Source organism: Pollicipes pollicipes, unplaced genomic scaffold (genome assembly GCF_011947565.3).
Source record: "Pollicipes pollicipes isolate AB1234 unplaced genomic scaffold, Ppol_2.1 Scaffold_4295;HRSCAF=5057_pilon_pilon_pilon, whole genome shotgun sequence".
In the NCBI taxonomy this organism is placed as follows: Eukaryota; Metazoa; Arthropoda; class Thecostraca; order Pollicipedomorpha; family Pollicipedidae; genus Pollicipes; species Pollicipes pollicipes.
The window spans coordinates 34,661,290-34,679,105 of record NW_023596461.1 but is presented as its reverse complement, the minus strand read 5'-3'; the positions used below and the strand labels follow the sequence as shown (position 1 = coordinate 34,679,105).

The following is a 17,816-nucleotide window of genomic DNA, read 5'->3' as shown; positions in this document are numbered from 1 at the left end:
TGTGGCACATGCGATGTTATCCGCGGAGGTGGATTGGCTGTTAGTAAGATTTCGCCGCTGAATGTGTATCGCGAACTCAAGCGTGAGCACTTTCGGATTGTGCGGCACTCGTCAACAGGGCATTTTTCCTTATTTCTAGGCCATTAGCCAATTTTGTAGAAAAAGAAAGCCGATGTCTGTAAAAAATACGGCACCGAAAAAAGAACGATGCTTTCCCCAATACTATAAAAAAGAAGACGTAACGGCGAACCTGTCTTTTTTCTCCCATTGTCGTTGTTTTGTTCTACTGACGTACTTTCAATTTTCTTACAGACAGCTAGGTTGGCGTATTGCGTGCCGGAGCAAAGAAAGAACCTTACACGGGCTTGCGGGCTAGCAAAGCATTATAAAATCAGGGAAATTTTGCAGTAATTTTATAAAAGCATTCAACCAAATATGTAACATACTGTATGACAAATTAAAATCTTGAATAAAAAATTGTGTTCTACAAGTAAAACCTCTTAAGTTGCATTACCATGAGCCCCCGTTGAGGCTATGGTTTGGAGGAAACTCACGGCAAAATGCGGTGTTATAACCGAAAACCTGCGCGGGCATTGTGACAAAACCTGCAATTTGGTGGTCCCGCGGGCTGCGCAAGCGGATCACACTTTTTGACATTGGTGTGTCGCTTGAAATGGGTATGATCACTGGTGGTGCGTGCCAGTGGCTTGTATCGATCTTGATGTGATGGGGAGTGTGCGTGCGAGGTTTGCGCTTCTGAGAGAGAACATAGTTTTGATATTATTTAAGTCTGATGATTCCCAATAAAATATGATGTATCGAAACCTGCGTCTATCTTTATGTTTGCGTTTGAACATGACAAGGTATTGATGCCAGTAAACTGAAAAAACACTAGCATTTCCTATGCTGCAGTTGCAAACAAAGGCAAGCTGCTACTTCATTATGATCTTGCTAACGTTTTGAACCTATCATAGCATGTAATTAATCCATTGCATGCCATCATATTAGCAATTCATTTTGGCATTACGGGCAGGTCCGTGCAGCTCATTAATGCACATACTTGGCAGAATCTCGCATGATGTAGCTTTGCAAACTTGTATTTCAATTAATAATTCTGAAAAATTAATTCTGCTGTGTTATGGATGCACACACTACTGCCTTAAAACATGTATGCAGGCAAGCATTGCTTGTGAGTCATCAATATCAGAGTCACGACAACTTGTGTGAGATGCTGGGCACTGGGGAAGGTGGAAAAGTATTGCTGTTGGTTTCTTGGATAGCACTTAACAATATTTCTATCATGAGCCTTGCGTGCTCTGGTATCTTCGCCACTTCCTTACATTTCGCCCATCTAACCATAACCACATGTACTTCCCATGTCTCCAGCCTTGTGCAAGGTCAGCAGGTTTGCAGTGCCATTTCACTACATGTAATATTTTCTTGTTCTACATGTGTTATTACTTACGAGAACAATGTTTTTCATTGAAGCAGCCTGATGACTGCAGAATGTTGCATGACTGTGGAAACAGAAGACGTGTTTGTGTATTTGTCACCCACGTATTGTGGACTTCCAAAGCGGACTGAGCAAATAATGTCACTTATTGGTTGTGTACTTTGCTGAAAGTGATATATATATATATATATATATATATATATATATTGTCATGTGTTTTTGACCAGTCATATGTTAGATGCGGAGTTAATACAAGAATGCACGCTCTACCCATCTTCTCATGATGGAATTTATTATGAAAGTAGCAGGGCTTGCGGTACAAAGGCCGTACCATGCTCATTATGCCATGCCACAATACAGCACTGAAGTAGTGCCACAGTCACACTGTTGACCTGTGTCATTACGCAACTTACCGCCTTAGTTGACTACTCCAGGCCTATGAGACAGCAGTTTATAATTTATGAATGACTGGTAACAATTGATTTAACACTGCCAAATGACTGTTACCAGCGAGAACGCGTTTGCGCCACGATGGGTGTATCCGGGTTAGCCAGTGATTGCATAAATAACCTTGAGCAAGAAAAACATTCCTGGTAGCTCGACCTTACCATTTTTACCATAGCAGTAACACTGTTTTGGCAATCAATTCATAACAATGTTACAGATTTATTTTTAATATGTGCATGACTGCATTTCCGGCTACAAATAATAAAAACGTACTTACTGTGCACATCACAAGATATCAATGTCAGGACTACAGCAGCGCAAGCAAGGATAGGTCGACAATAGAGTATCGACATCCCGAACAGTCCTTGGCAGGTTTCGGTAAGGAATTCATGACGCTATATGACAGTGTTCACAGCATATCGTGCTTTGATAACAATCTACCACAAAAGTTGGCGATCACTACGTTGCTTGTGTCAAACAGTTCACCAAAGCTTTTCCTACGACCAGTACCAAGACAAAAAACCACAGACAAGCCATTCACTAACCCGCCACCCGACACACGCCCGCGACGAAAATGGCCGGCTGGCGTCAGCTTTCGTGCGTTTCTAGGCATTCTTTAGGTATGGCTGTCAGATGCTGCCAGGTAATGCTGTCGTCACAGAACAATTCCATGACGCCATCAAACGATGACTTAAGGGGGCACATTTTTACAAACTTTGAAATTCTGCTAATGATGGGTCGTTTTTTGACCCGTGAAAGCTTGCCAGTAGTTACAAGTAAGCTTTTCCCATCATATCTGATACTTACCTTAATATCTTCAAATGTGGGATTCCCTTTAAGGATCATATATGTCATTCACACGGTAAGATGATTTAAGACAGTGTTCAAAAGTACCTCATTCCGATATGTCATTGTTTTCGGTCGGTCGCCAGCCGCCGCCCGATGCCAGCTGTCGTGGTCGACGCCGCGTAAGCTGCGGACACGCTGCAACGCTGGGCGTCGGTATATTTGCTTTCAAAGACCGAGAACGCGCATGCTTGAAAACTACTTCATACAGGATCTTACCGATTGATTCAAACGGATGAATACTTATGCGCGGGAGAACGTAGCCAAAACCGTATCAAAATGCAACTTTTGAGCCTGTTTCGATGTACTCTGGTATTTAATCCACAGGCACGGGCGTAGGAACAGGGGGGGGGGGGGGGGGGGCAGGGGGCATGGCCCCCACTTTCAAGGTGGCGGGGGGTCAGCAATGTTAACTGGCATCCCACTTTTCAGATTAAGGTTGCATTTGGCCTACTTTTGCACTACATTAAATATGCATGCCGATTTACCTAGTTCACCAGGCATCTCCTTTAAGATGCGTCATCTTTTTCGTTTGCTCATTGGCTATTGCTTAGTGCTACAGCCGCAAGGTTGGCGCCACACGGCCTGGAGACTGCAACGCCGGGCGTCGGGGCTGTTGTTGCTATCACTTGCGAGCACGCATGTTCAATACGATATTACGTAGTTTTCTTATCAGTTATCAGCTCTGACAGGTCTTGGGCATTTTAAGACGAATATGGATAAGCCATGTTAATGCATATTAGGAGCCACATTTCATCTACAATCTACAGTCAGGGAGAACACAATATCTCTGAAGAACACAGGAAAACACGGAGCTGGAGTCTATGTGACAACTATCTGACTACCTACGGTAATCATAGATGTTGTTGCGTCAGTGAGGGTTCCTGTGCTGATCTGGGGCTAACTGCGCGGGGTTCAGAAGGCATCCGTGTCAGGGGTGGGGACAATGTGATATGATTTGTCCTTCTAATGGCCTCTGGAGCGACCAGAAGATCCCGTCCCGTGCCACCAGAATGATAGCCAGAAGGCGCTTCACGATGGGACGGAATGGCCCTTCAGCCCTTGACCGGAAACGGTAGCGTACCCCTGGTGTTCTGCTCAGGAGGCCCCTGCCCGGAAGGAAATAAGGGTCTCATTATTGTTGAGTAGAGTGAGACCCTCATTATTGTTAAATAGCGCGGGTCAAAATAAATTAGAAGAAACGAGATAGGTCATGTCATGTTTGCCTGAGAATGCTAATTTTTTCAGAATGTATTATTGAAACAAATTACATCAAAAGGCTTGAACATGCCCGCCCGCGACTTCAAGAGCAAGGACAAGGACGGCCTGGGTTGCAACTTCCGTAAAATCCAAAAGTTTCAGCCACTGCAAGTGCCACCAGACGGCGGGCGCCGTGTTAATCTGTCTTCTGGGCAGGTAAATAGCTGCGAAAAAATAGAGATTTTACGTTCACTCTTGCGGTTCAACCAACAGGTTCCAGCCCCACTTCGGGGTGCTTTAACGGTCAATCCGTTCTTTTCATCAGTCTAAAAATGGCACACGTGAAAAATGCGCTCAGGCTGCCTGATAAATGTAACATCTGATGTCATGAAGCCTCCAAGGATACTTTTTCAGATACGTCATCATTTTCGTGCACCCGTTGGCCACAACTTAATATTGGCTGCTAGGCCGACGCTGCGTGGCCTATGGAGACTGCAACGCCTGGGTTCGAGGCTTGTGTTTCTAAAATGTTTTAGTGCGCATGTTCAAACTTGCGTCACATAACTTGTATTACTAGTAGATTCAAGTGTTTAAAGATAATCATTTCAGAAGCGTCATCATTTTCGTCCACCAGTGGGCCACGACTAAATATAAGCTATTAAGGTAAAGCTCCAGGGACTATGAAGACTGTAACGCCTGGTGTCGAGGTTTTTGTTGCTACGATTTGCGAGCGCGCATGTTAAAAAACACGTTGCATAAATTGTATCAGTAATCGACTCTGACTGAATGGTGAACATTTTCGGACAAACATGGCTTGGCCATGTAATACGTATTGTTGACCCCTCGATCTGCAATCAAATTTTCGTCTTCAAATTTGGATCAAACATATCGATCTACAATCTACCTTCGAGATGTCCTCAATGTTTGTAGAACCGAGATTAAAAATTTGACAAAGCTTCTGAATTCTATCGGTTTAGAAAGAGCCAACTAACCATGGGAAGTAAGAGCGACGGTGGCTTCTTCAATGCAGTCGTTCAACGCCTGATTCCTGCAGTGTATTTGTTGGCCTCAAAATACAGACAGAATTGAGCTCATGGTAGCTCCTGGTTTCTGTTTTGGTTACAAGGTAAAAATAACAATGAAACAAAGGAAACCGTGTCACTTGTTAACAAGTGAGCTATATCCAGCAATTGTTTGGGGGACCACCATAAGATGAGGTTTTGTCAACCTTGTGTTCCCCCTTGGCAAGGCTCTGGCCGCGCCCCTGCCTACACACAAAAGCAGATAAAATGGTATACGTTGCATGATGGGCGATAAAGTGTCCTTTGGGTTAATTCATACCTAAGGCAGACAGCTTCCCGGAGGCTATTTTTTCTGCAATGGTGTGGTGTGAGGTAAGATAATTCGGAAAAGATGCTGTTGCAGGCATAGTCGTAGGAACGTTTCAAAGAGTGCGGTGATCAAGCTCGCGGTGTACTTCAGGAACTTTTTTCTGGAAAGCGAGCCCGAGGACCGGGGGTGTGAGGGGGGGGGGGGGTAGGAATGGAGGTTTTTTTCGCTCTTTATTCAAATGTCATGGCTGCTATGCTATATTTGCATCTAGAGCTGCTTCTCACTGGTGCACAGTCTTGCCTGTTCGACTCATCTGTCATTTGGCAAATGAGGTTATCCGGCTTCCCAAGGTTATTCGTTAATTTTTACATTGTCTTTCCGGGGGAGGCGAAATTCCACGATCGAGTAAGCATTTCGGGTCATCGAGGAAACATCTGTCTCCACAGCGTAGATGCCAAAATACGGCCTGGATATAGGCTGGTGATAATTTTGAAAGGGGGTCGATAGTTCACAGTGCGACAGATTTTTCATGCGCCTTTATTTCTCTGGCTGCTTTTCAAGGGAGAAGACTTGTCGCAGCATTTTAGGTGGAAACAAATTCGGGAGCTCGAAACTGACAGAAACAATGTGACAAAAGTCCTACTACTTTTGATTTTTAATAAGTCATAAAAAAGAACCAAGCCACATAATAAGGCCCATCTGTCACATGTTCCTTATCTGGGCACTGCTCCTGTCCGCCGTTGGTGGCCCCAGCCCTGGCCCGGATGTATCTCGCATGACTGACTGCGAACTGATCGTATGGCTGCTTTGTTGCATACTTTTGGATCAGCGTTACTACTGCATGGTATATGAAACATGTGTTGGACAGCTACAATAGCATCCTTTTCCTAATTATATTCCCTTACACCACACCATCGCAGAAAAATAGCCTCCGGGAAGCTGTCTGTCTTAGGTATGAATCGGCAGAACGGATGTTTCATTGCCCATCATGCAACGTATACGACTTGATCTGCTTTTGTGTGCAGGCGGGGCGTAACCAGAGCCTTGCCAAGGGGGAACATAAGGCTGACAAAAGCCCATCTTATGGTGATCCCCCCAAAAAATCCCCGGATATAGCTTACTTGTTAACAAGTGACACGGTTTTCTTCGTTTTATTGTTATTTTTACCTTGTAACCAGAACAGAAACCAGGAGCTACTGTGAGCTCAATTGTCTGTATTTTGAGGTGAATAAACTGCAGAAATCAGGCGTTGAGCGACGACATGAAATAAATCACCGGTGCTCTTAATTTAGAATGGTTAGTTGACTATTTCTAAACGGATAGAATTCAGAAGCTTTATCAGAATTTGTTATCTCGGTTCTACTGACATTGAGGGCATCACGAAGGTAGATTGTAGATCGCTATGTTCGATCCAAATTTGAAGATGAAAATTTTATTGCAGATCGAGTGGTCGACAATGTGTATTAACATTGCTATGCCAAGTTTGTCTGAAAATGTTCTCCATTCAGTCAAAATTGACCAGTGATGCAATTTATGCAACATGTTTTTTTTTTAACATGCGCGTTCGCAATTCTTAGCAACAAAAACTTCCACACCAGGCGTTGCAGTCTCCATTGTCCGCCGAGCGTTAGCTCAGTTGCTCTTAGTCGTGGCTCACTGGTAGACGAAAATGATGACGCTTCTGAAATCATTTCATTGGCGTCATTGGCATTGGCTACTGATGGAAAACTACGTAATGCAGCAACAGCTTCGACGCCCGGCGCTGCAATCTCCAGGCCGGTCGGCGTCGGCCTTGTGGCTGTAACACTGAGCGATGGCCAATGAGTAAAAGAAAAAGATGATGCCTCTTAAAGGAGATGGCTGGTGAACTAGGCAATCGGCATGCATGCTAAATATAGTGCAAAAGTAAGACAAATGCAGCCTTAATCTGAAACGTGGGGGGCCAGTTAACATTACTGCCCCCCCCCCCCCCCCACCTTGAACATTACTGCCCCCCCACCTTGAAAAGTGGGGACCATGACCCCCCTGTCCCCCCTATTCCTACCCCCATGGTTGCAGGTGTCCGACACCTGTTTCATACACCATGTAGTGGTAACGCTGGTCCAAAAATATGCAACAAAGCAGCCATACGATCAGTTCGCGGTCGGGATGCATCCGGGCCAGGGCAGTGCCCACCGACGGCGGACAGGAGAGGGCCCAGATAAGGAACATAGGACAGATTGGCCTTATTAAGTGGCTTGATTCTTTTCTTAAATCTCCAGTTTCATGGCTTTTGTCATATTGTTTGTAGCAGTTTCAAGCTCCCGAATTTGTTTCCGCCTAAAATGCTGCGACAAGTCGCATTTCTTGAAAAGTAGCCAACGAAATGAAGGCGCATGAAAAATCAGTCGCACTGTGAGCCATCGATCCACTTTCAAAATTTTCACCAGCCTATATCCAGGCCGTATTTTGGCATCTACACTGTGGAGGCAGTTGCTCCCTTAATAACCCCAAATGCCCACCGGCTCGTGGAATTTCGCCTCCCCAGGAAAGATAATGTTAAAATGGACGAATTATCTAGGGAAGCTGGATAGCCTTATTGCCAAATGAAAGATAAGTCGAATAGGCAAGATCACGCACCAGTGATAAACAGCTCTAGATGCATATCTAGCATACCAGCCACGACATTTGAATAAAGAGCGACAACAGCCTCCATCCCTAACCCACCACCCCCCTTCCCCTGGTCATCGGGTTCGCCGTCCAGGGAAGGTTCCTGAATACATCCTGAGCTTGCCCCCCCCCCCCCCCACACACTTTTTGAAGCGTTCCTCCGCCTATTTCCACAGGGCCTCTCGATATCTACTGGAAGCCACCAACAATCTGGCAACGTCCCTATCTGCAATCTGCTTAGTACGACCTGAGCGAGTCCTTGCAAACATTTTTTTAAAAAATTCACAAAAAGTGTTGGTGGCTTATCCGCTACAGTCATTTCGTACTTGCCTAGTTCATTCTGTTGACTGCTCAATGCAGGCAGCATGGCAGCTTCCGGTGATTTTCGATATATGGTTTCAGTCAAAAAAGAAAGCAAAGCCCCTCATAAAGTGTGCCAAATCCGGTTAATTGCTTTTGGGGCAGAGCGCGGGACAGGAGGGTGGGGGGGGGGGGGGGGCAAAAGGGATCCTTCGTTGAAAAAAGCTACCTGAGAACACCGACAATCAGACCCTACGACTGAAGTATGGTGGTCAGAACGTATTCCGTCATTAGTCGGTATGCCTGACGTCAATAGAAATGAACGTTTATGATTGGCACAGCGGGCGGCGCAAGCCATTTAGCGAATACTTTGATGGAAACGGGAGCATGTGCATCGCTCGACCACGCGTTTGTCAGTGATAAATATCTGCTTCTCAAGCACAGCCTTGCAACGAGCTGATTATCCAAGTCAACTTTGTTTCCCACAGCTAAAGTGCGCTTCAAAAAGAGTCGCCGGGCTAAGTGCTATAGGGGAGAAATCAAAGCCGTAGCATACCTTTTGGTAGAATTCGCTGGGTAATGACCTCATATTTTCAAATCCGTTCCGTTAAAGTTTCACGCTGTCAAACCATTTATTGCACAACTACTACTTGACCCACACGTTGAGAAGCATAAAGGAAATGTTAAGCATCATTCTCACAGTGTGTTGCCCTGGGAGTCAAATGGCCACTCTCGCCTTGGAGCGGCTACTTCAAATCTAAATTCTGAGCTATTCGGAAGGAATTCAAAATGCTGGTGTCATCGGCCAGATCAGATACGTCTATGTATCAGCTCAAAGAACAAAGCAGTGTTGAACACTTTGTTAAAAATATAAAATGTGTCTTCCCAAAGTCACGAGGAAATAAAAAAACGGCAGAAACGAGGGCATTTGTTTGAAATATCGTGAGGTATTCAACTTGCGTATGATGCAGCCTACTCCATACAAAGAACATCGGCACAACATCACCTCTGTGACCGCAGGGTGGACATGGCGTGCTAGTTGATAGATTCATTCATGAGTTATTTACCAAAAATGAGTGCCTGCCCTGACGCTTTACGGAAACACGTGAGGCTGAAGGTTTTAGTGGTCTGCAGATGTAATAACCTTGGTCATACATTTAGTATGAATGAGAGAGCTCAGTGTACAAGCTGGTGCAGTTCTCTTCCATACCTTAAAGTCGTGCTGGTCGACGCGGCAATGCGACATTGATCAGAGCTGTCCTGATGGGCTTTCCCAAAGGATTTTTCTTTGCGAACTAAATACAAGAGGCTAATGCCTGCAAGCTTGCAGTGAAATCAGATATCTAGATAGGCGGAAGACGTGGATGGAGAAATTACCATCACAGTTAACAATATCAATAAAATACACTCTTGTGTCGTAAGTAAATTGAAATCAGGCATTACCAATGCATAAAACAATGATTAAAGCACGTACAAATGGTCTGCTACCACTGACTCATTGGTCGCTGTTAATAGCTTCAGATGCAAGAGTTAGAGGCTGATGATGATATATGCACGCATGTGTTATGGTTAAACGTGTAAGGGAATGCTCAACATGTGAAGATATTCAAACAAGCTCCAGATATTATGAAATAAGTTCACGCACAACTTTTCACTTTTTCTTGCGTTTTTTCATTGCGTCATGACACGTTTTTATGACGTTGGGATGCTGCCAAACTAGCTGTGGGAAATTGCCACTCTCCACTCACTTGTAGTGCTTCAAACTGGCTCAAAGGTGGCAGCACGGTGCTAGAAGCCGCGCTAAGCCAAGCATCATTATGTGCTCGTGTTTTGGTCCTTTCTCATGGTGTTCATGCTTATTTATCCCTGAATTTAAAATGTTTACTTGTCTTCACATACCCGGCTATGACACTCTTCTTAACTTATTAAGCCTAAGCTTCAATGTGAACGACTCGTAATATGGATACGAATTTTCCTCTAATTTAATGATACGTTGTCTGTCGCTAGGTACTGCCGCTCTCCAATCAGAGCTTCAGCTGTTGGTCAGGACTACGCATCTGTTCTTTGGTTGCTGATTCAGGACTTCGGCTGCTCAGCATAGTCTGAAACTGCTCAGTCGGATTCGGGATTGTGGTCGTTCAGTCATGACTGCATCTGCTCAGTCGTGGCTGCAGCTGCTGCTCAATGCCGACTGCAGTTACTTGGTGACTCAGTGGTGGCTGCAGCTGCTGAGCAGGTGGCCCATCTGTGTACCGGAAGCCCACTGCTAGGTGCGCATCCAGAGCCTTGGCAAGGGAGGAGGCACAGGGCTGACAAAGGGCCCCGTGAAAGTAAAAGCCCCTCCCCCCGCAAAGAAACGCCGGATATGTCCCATTTGTGAATGAGGGGACGTCTTTCTTTGATGTTTTTCATGTTTGTCTTCTATAGCTGAAACAGATGTCAGAAGCTACTGTGAGATCAGTTCTGCCTGGATTTCATAGCCAGTGAACTTTGCGTTATATGCGTTAAGCGATTACATGCAAATGGCGCCGGTGCTCTTCATTTTGCAATGGTGAAGTGGACTTTCTAAACCGATAGAACTCAGTGAGTTTGTCAGAATCTTTACCTGGGCTGTACGGAGAATTTCAAGGATCTCACGAATGTATGTCAAAATTCGTCAACATTTTGTATTAACATGGCTAAGTCATGTTTGTCTGGAAATGTCAGAATCAATTGATTTGTTTTTTAATAGAAAATTTCAGTCATGGCAGAAAAAAATCAGTCGGAATTGATTAGTGATATAGCAGCATATATGATATTTTCCGTTTCGATGGATTTGTTAGTTGGTCCAGAGTATAGCCTCAAACTTGTAAAAAAGCTGCACACAGTCTCACCTTTGAGCGGCACGAAAGAATCTTTCAAGGCATTCGGAACGATTGCTTTACGACGGTTGTGCTTGCGCGCACGACGCCCGCCGCCTTATGCCACATGCAGTGGCCAAGGCCGTCGGGTCGACGGAATCTGCAACCCAGGCTATCGCTGTCCTTGCTCCCGAGATTGCGGTGCACAGGCTCAAAACTTTTTGAAGTAATTTGTCATTTGTCGATTCTGCATAAGAATAAACATCCCCAGACAAACATAGGCTTGTCCATTGCAGCTCATTTCAACCCACTCTAGTCAACCCTAATGAAACTCTTTTTCACTCCGGGAAAGGGGCCCCTTGAGTGGAAGACTAGGGCGCACATTATTGTTAGCGGTCAAGGGCTGAAGGGTCATTCCTCCCCACCGCGTTGTGTCTTCCGGTCGTTGACCACTAACCTGCGTTCAAGCCATGTGTTGGCAAGGACCCCTAGTCGGCCGGAGGCAGTGTTCATGGAGGCCTGATCAGCCTGGAGGGGCCAACAGGTCTGGCGATCCCGATTGGAGGACCCCATTGGAGGGTCTGAGGTCACGAAGGCCTGGCCGGAGTCTTATTCAGGAGCCTATATGAATGAATGGGTCCGTACGTCAGTCAGGCGGCGCCACCAGTGCCGCACAGTCGGCTCCACATCGGTACAGGCCTGAGGGCCTACTTGTGTCGGTCGGCTCTCGTGTCGGCCAGCGGCCGCAGTGCCCAACAGGGGCCGTGTGACCGCAAATAGTCCCGAGTCGGCCAGGAGCGGTGCTTGAGGTGGTCCGAAGAAGGGCCGAAGGGTCTCTTGAGACCAAAGATCCAGGGCTCGATTGGAAGGCTGAAGGGCCCGAGCGGCTGGCTGTAGGTCACATTAAGGACCCTCGCCCGTGAGGCGATGCTCTCAAATGTCAGTAAGAGGGGCTATTGAACTGACTGGGGACCCCTGAAACAGAGCGTCCCTTTATTTCGGCCAGAGATTACAAGCACCGAACAGCTGGCTGGCTCCGTGTCGGTCTGGGCTTTGGGGGTCCATTTCTAACCAGGGACTCGGCCGGGCCCATGGTTTACATTGGCCGGGGGCCCTGCAATAATGTGGGGCTCCTGCATCGTTCAGGGGCCCATAGTGCCTAACAGGGTATTTTGTGTGAACAAGGGTCCTCGAATCGGTCAGAAAATTTGTTCAACAGGGCTGGGGGCGGGACCGCGAATGACAGAGGACCTCTTGCGTTGGCCAGGTCCCTCTGACAACAAAAGGAGGTATTATAGCTTATGACGATTGCTCATGTCGAGGCAATGTGAGGGTCCTGTGTCAATCAGCCCCCCCCCCCCCCCCCTGTACCGACCCATCCTTCCTTCACTATAGGGAGCCCACTGCCCAACCGCTCAGCCGGTGACTCGTCCTTCTCTATCGGGAACTCACTGCCCAGCCGCTCAGCCGGTGACCCATCCTCCTCTTTCGGGAGCCCAGTGCACGGCGGTTTTGCTGCCCGGTCGGTAGGCTCTGTTGGACTGTAGCCGCCACGACGGGGGGGTCAGATTTTTCATCTGCTCTCGGGTGTTGCTCGTCACGGCTAATGAAGCACGACTCCCGTGGGTGACACCCGCGTCTAGGCGCACGGTCGCGTGTAAAGGCGGAATGCTCCAGACTGCAGCCACGACTCTGCAGTCGGGCCGGAATGCTGGTAACGCAGCAGCGGCCAAACTATCCGCACAGTTAGGACTGCCGCCCAGCTGCTTTGCTCAATAACGCCGAGGAATTCCGTCGGAGGATCGCTCGCCGGCGCCGCTCGCGCTCGACGCGGGCAGGTTTTGAACGCGGGAGGAGGCCAGGGGGACGCCATCCCAGGCAGGCCTGACCTGATTGAGACGTCAGCGAAGGGTCGCCGCCGGCGCCCGCCCAGCATCGATGCTCGAGCGTGACAGTGTTTGAAATGAAACAATATCGGCCGCAAATTTAATAAAGTCCGCGCGGCGCGGTCGGGACGGCCGGCAATATGGCGTAGTTACCCTGTGATGGCCTGCGGGCCGGTGAGAGCAGGACAGTACGGGGTCATCCCGACCTGCTCCCCCCCCCCCCCCCACGCCCGCCCCTCCACCTACGTCCCAGTCTGCCCGGCCGACGAGGAGACAGTGTCTGGACGAGGTGAAGATAATGCCATTCGCAGCGGTGGATCGTTGGCCGAAGCTCCGCCGGTGGTCTGCCGTAGGCACCTTGAAAGCTGGCGAGAAGCTGGGCAAACGACACTGGTGGCTTTGTGATCTGCTCGATGTGGTGCCAGGTCGGTGTGAGACGCGGGGTTGGTGTCATGTCCGTGTCATGTCCGTGCGTGTATTTGAGCGACCCGAATATACACATGGACATCACACCAACCTCGCGTCTCTCCACTCAACTCGAGGCTATTAATGCCCATCATGGCAGAGATGTACTAAGGTGAAAGAGACGAGCATACACGGGCATACGATATAAAGGCGTGTGCAGGCATACAAGCATGCAGACATCTGCACGAGCGTCGTTGCATGTCACTGAATTGCCGTTGATCACTTAGCGCTTCAGATACCTAGTGACGGTTACGACCGGTGGTCGCTTGAGGCTGCACGGCACTGCGTTGTACAGCTCAGGTGCACGGGAGGGAAGACGACGCTTTTCCATCTCAGTGTGGGAGCGGAGCACAGCCAAGTCACTGGCCTGTCCCGTGAGTCGCAGGGGGACATCACCCGCGGTCCGTAACTGGCCGGTCAGAGGGGCCGGCCAGTTGATTGCTGACACCTCCTTTACCAGAACACTGTGTGGGATGGGGATGGTGTGGAGCCTCCCTAAATCAACAGCCCAGAGTCAGCCAAGCTTCTGAGGGAGGTTTGAAGCATGATCGGATTTTCGCGGCCGAAAATGACCTTCGCAGCAAAGCCTAATGCTTTCCGGATCTAGACAAATTACTCTGTGTGCCGTTGCCATAGACTGGTATAATGTGAGATCAGCTTGACGGTACAATGAAACGCCGCCTGTGGTCGGCCGATGTGTTGGCGTATTGGACAAGTTTCTAAAACAGCCATGGTAGTTCTTTCATAGGAAGTGTGCTGTTCTCTGACACTGTTTCTGCTCCACAACCTCTTCAGCAAACTGAAGTCTCACGCGTGCCGCCGCTTCACATCCCTGAGCCAAACTGTGACCCCTTGACACGAATAGCGTGCCACTCAATCCAGGAAGTTATAAGTAAAATCTCGCTTTTTTCATCATTGCTGCGTAAAACTTGCCAATCAGATCTCTCTTCGGTAATAGGCCGGTGCACCCCGACGGTGTCAGTGCTGCCGCATACCAGGCAGGCTTCGGCTCCGACGGTGTCAGTGCTGCCGCATACTGCCATTTCGACGGTGTCAGTGCTGCCGCATACTGCCACTTCGACGGCGTCAGTGCTGCCGCATACTGCCACTCCGACGGTGTCAGTGCTGCCGCATACTGCCACTTCGACGGTGTCAGTGCTGCCGTATACTGCCACTCCGACGGTGTCAGTGCTGCCGCGTAGTGCCACTTAAACGGTGTCAGTGCTGCTGAATACTGTCACTCCGACAGTGTCAGTGCTGCCGCATACTGCCACTCCGACGGTGTCAGTGCTGCCGCATACTGCCACTCCGACGGTGTCAGTGCTGCCGCATACTGCCACTCCGACGGTGTCAGTGCTGCCGCATGCTGCCACTCCGACGGTGTCAGTGCTGCCGCATACTGCCACTCCGACGGTGTCAGTGCTGTCGCATACCACCGGTGCACTCCGACGGTGTCAGTGCTGCCGCATACCAGGCAAGTTTCGGCGCGTTCTCTTTGTTGCCGTCTGGCCCACGTTGCGAGCGCGTCAGCCGCCTCAAAGCAAATCTCGTCAGAAAGCGGTCACTTATTCCACTTTTATGCCCCTTTGTCCGCAACGGGGACGAAGAAATTCATTCGAGCGGCGTGCTGACGAGGGGGAAAAATCGACCCTACACGGGCCCAGTTACCAGACGGCGCCATATCATTTGAATAACGCGATGTCTGCGGGGCTTAACGGGCGCCCAGAGACGGCGCTGGCCGCGTGTATGATTGGTCTGAGCACTGTGCCGCGGTCTTGGGTGCCCCCCTGTGCCACCGACCGATAGCGCGGTACATTAGCGCCGCTCACAGCTAGGGGCTTTATAGCGGCATTAAATCCGGCCGGGGCTGCGATGCTCTCAGGCCAAAGCGGAGGCACACCACTTCCCGCCAGAACCATTGAGACGTTTACGTGCCGATTGTGATGGATGCGAATGGCGACGTCGAGCCTGTGGAGATAAGGGACACTGAGGAGGCCTGGCGTGACTCGTGGCGTTTGTGCGTGTCCCCTCAGACCTCTAATCCGCTCATGTTCTTTGCTAAGTAACCGTAACAGAGTTACTGCAGTTCGATGTTGAGCACGTTTTTTGCTATGATGCCGCTGTCAGTCAGCCATGTGTCGGCATGCTAGGCATGTTGCCATAGAACGTGGTAAAAAAAAAAAACGCTCTATTGTGAAAATCACGATTAAAGGTGAGCTGCCAGTTTGACCGAAACACACCTTAGAGGGGGTGTCCCACAATTAAGAAGATATTGAGGCAAGCATGATGGAAAAAGCTCACTTTCAACTTTTGGTATGCTTATATGTGCATGTGCGTGTGTTCTGTAGCTTCTCTCGTGCTGTTCCTGTACGTGTTTCCGTGATGGCACGTGATGCTTTTACTCGCATTTACATTCCTGGTTGCGTAACTATTCACGGATTATTCGATTTCCGGCGTCATGCCCGCCGTGACCAGTTGAACCACTCAATTTCCTGTATCACGTGTCACCGAAGGTGGTTCGCGTTCGCAATCCACTGTTTTAACGTCGTTCTCGCTCTATCCCGCATCCCCGGGACATCTCGCTTCTCCGGGGCAGGCCACATGCGCCACGCTCGAGTGGGACGAAGTGGCCCCTGGTGGCCTTAGTCCGAGCGCTGAGCGCGCGCACACACCGCGTAGGGGTCGCTGTGTGGGCGAAGCCTCGGCGTATGGGTCTCCAGGTGCATGCAACCCTTCCCCACTGTTATCCGCTTTCCTTCGTTTCATAGCCCTGAAATGACCATGACGGCCGAAAGGCTCTGATCCAAATGACCAATAACCAATCGTGATCGAGACTTGCATTTCTCTGGTTGATAGCTGACTGCGGTCTGTTGATGGGACAGTTGGTACCAACGTACTTTAGACACGAATAAATCAATGGCTGTATTCGTCTTGACCTTGAAAACAATTTGGCCACTCAGGCAGAATTCGTGTGACGTTTCTCTGACATACATCTCTGGTTGACTTCCTATTAGCCGGCGCGAAAGTCTGCACCAGGTCGCGTGCGCCTAGCTAAAAAATAAGTGGATTTGGAATATTAAAATTTACATAGCTCTGAACTGCAGGAAATGATCTTAAAAACGACTCATCAGTTCAATGGCCCACACAAATGTGGAACAGTCCATTAAACGAACAAGGGTACCGCAAGGATACGGGGTCGAACGGCCTCCTGCATTTTAGAATCCTTTCGGAGACCATGTTATAAATATAAATCACTTCGTTGATAAACACTTCCTACGCATTAACTGTGAAATCAAGTGCAACGGGACTGGTTAATGTTTATCATGTTCTTGCGGGAGAAAAACTTTGCTTAGGGGGCTTTACAATTGCCGTCTACATGACAGTTGAAAACTAGACAGCATATGGGTTATGTAGCGTATGTAGCGTGTGAAAGTTCGGTGGTACATGATGATTGAATTGCCCATACGCTACGGTGCACAACAATTAAGCGCATATCAAACGATACCGGTTGAATAGATCCACCAGATGCCGTTCAGCGGTCTGACAGTGGCGTGTCAGCGTCCTCGCAGGGACCTAATATCCGAAGCAGCTCAAGACGTCCCACCAGATCCGTCATGACTGGCAGCACTCCGGCCGATTATTTGTATTGTTCCAGCAACCAATAACACCGCTGTGAAGGAGCGTCTGCATATGATCAGACAACCCGACCCTGAACACCACGCGCCCGCAGACCGGATATTGCAGGATCCGTGCACTGTTTGTTCCACAACATCTCCTCGAACACTTAGTGATGTACTCTCCGTCGTAAGCCGCGTTCGCCGGCTGCCCTCAGGTGCTGGCTGCCCACGGACGGATGCAGCACCGCTTCACAGACCGGCTGAGTCACGTGACCCGGGGCTTACGGCGCCCAGCAGGCGGCTCCCGACCAGCAGTGAAGTCAGGGGCGCGCCCAGCCGGCAGCGCCCGACCAGCAGTGACATCACGGCGCGCCCAGCAGGGCAGCGCCCGACCAGCAGTGACGTCAGGGCACGCCCAGCAGGCAACGCCCGACCAGCAGTGACGTCAGGGTACGCCCAGCAGGCAGCGCCCGACCAGCAGTAACGTCAACCGAACCAGCCGTGGTGTCACAACGTTGCGGACCGTGGCCAGTGTTTGGTGGCCCTGCCGAACTGCCAGCGCCTGTGAAACATGCCAGTACAACACGCTCCTTCAACGCCTGACGGTGCTCGGGAGGTGATCGCATGTGTTGGCCTTTTCATGCTTTCGAATGGCAGCGTTATCCCAGCTGCATGAGCACCCCAGCTTGCGGATGTCGCTTTTGTCTGCTTCGCTCAGTTTTCCGTGCGCTAAAACGCAATACATATGCTGGCCGGGTGCAAGCAGTCGGTCCTCTCGTAG

At 49.1% G+C, this 17,816-nt stretch overlaps 1 protein-coding gene across 1 annotated transcript in view; it reads left to right on the top strand.

Moving 5' to 3' along the window:
• LOC119097472 (uncharacterized) overlaps positions 1-17,816 on the top strand; it is a 70,237-nt gene that overhangs the window by 32,334 nt on the left and 20,087 nt on the right. Inside the window, exon 5 of the mRNA XM_037220501.1 lies at positions 17,251-17,328. Coding sequence (XP_037076396.1) covers positions 17,251-17,328 — 78 coding nt within the window. The remainder of the gene's footprint in view (positions 1-17,250; positions 17,329-17,816) is intronic.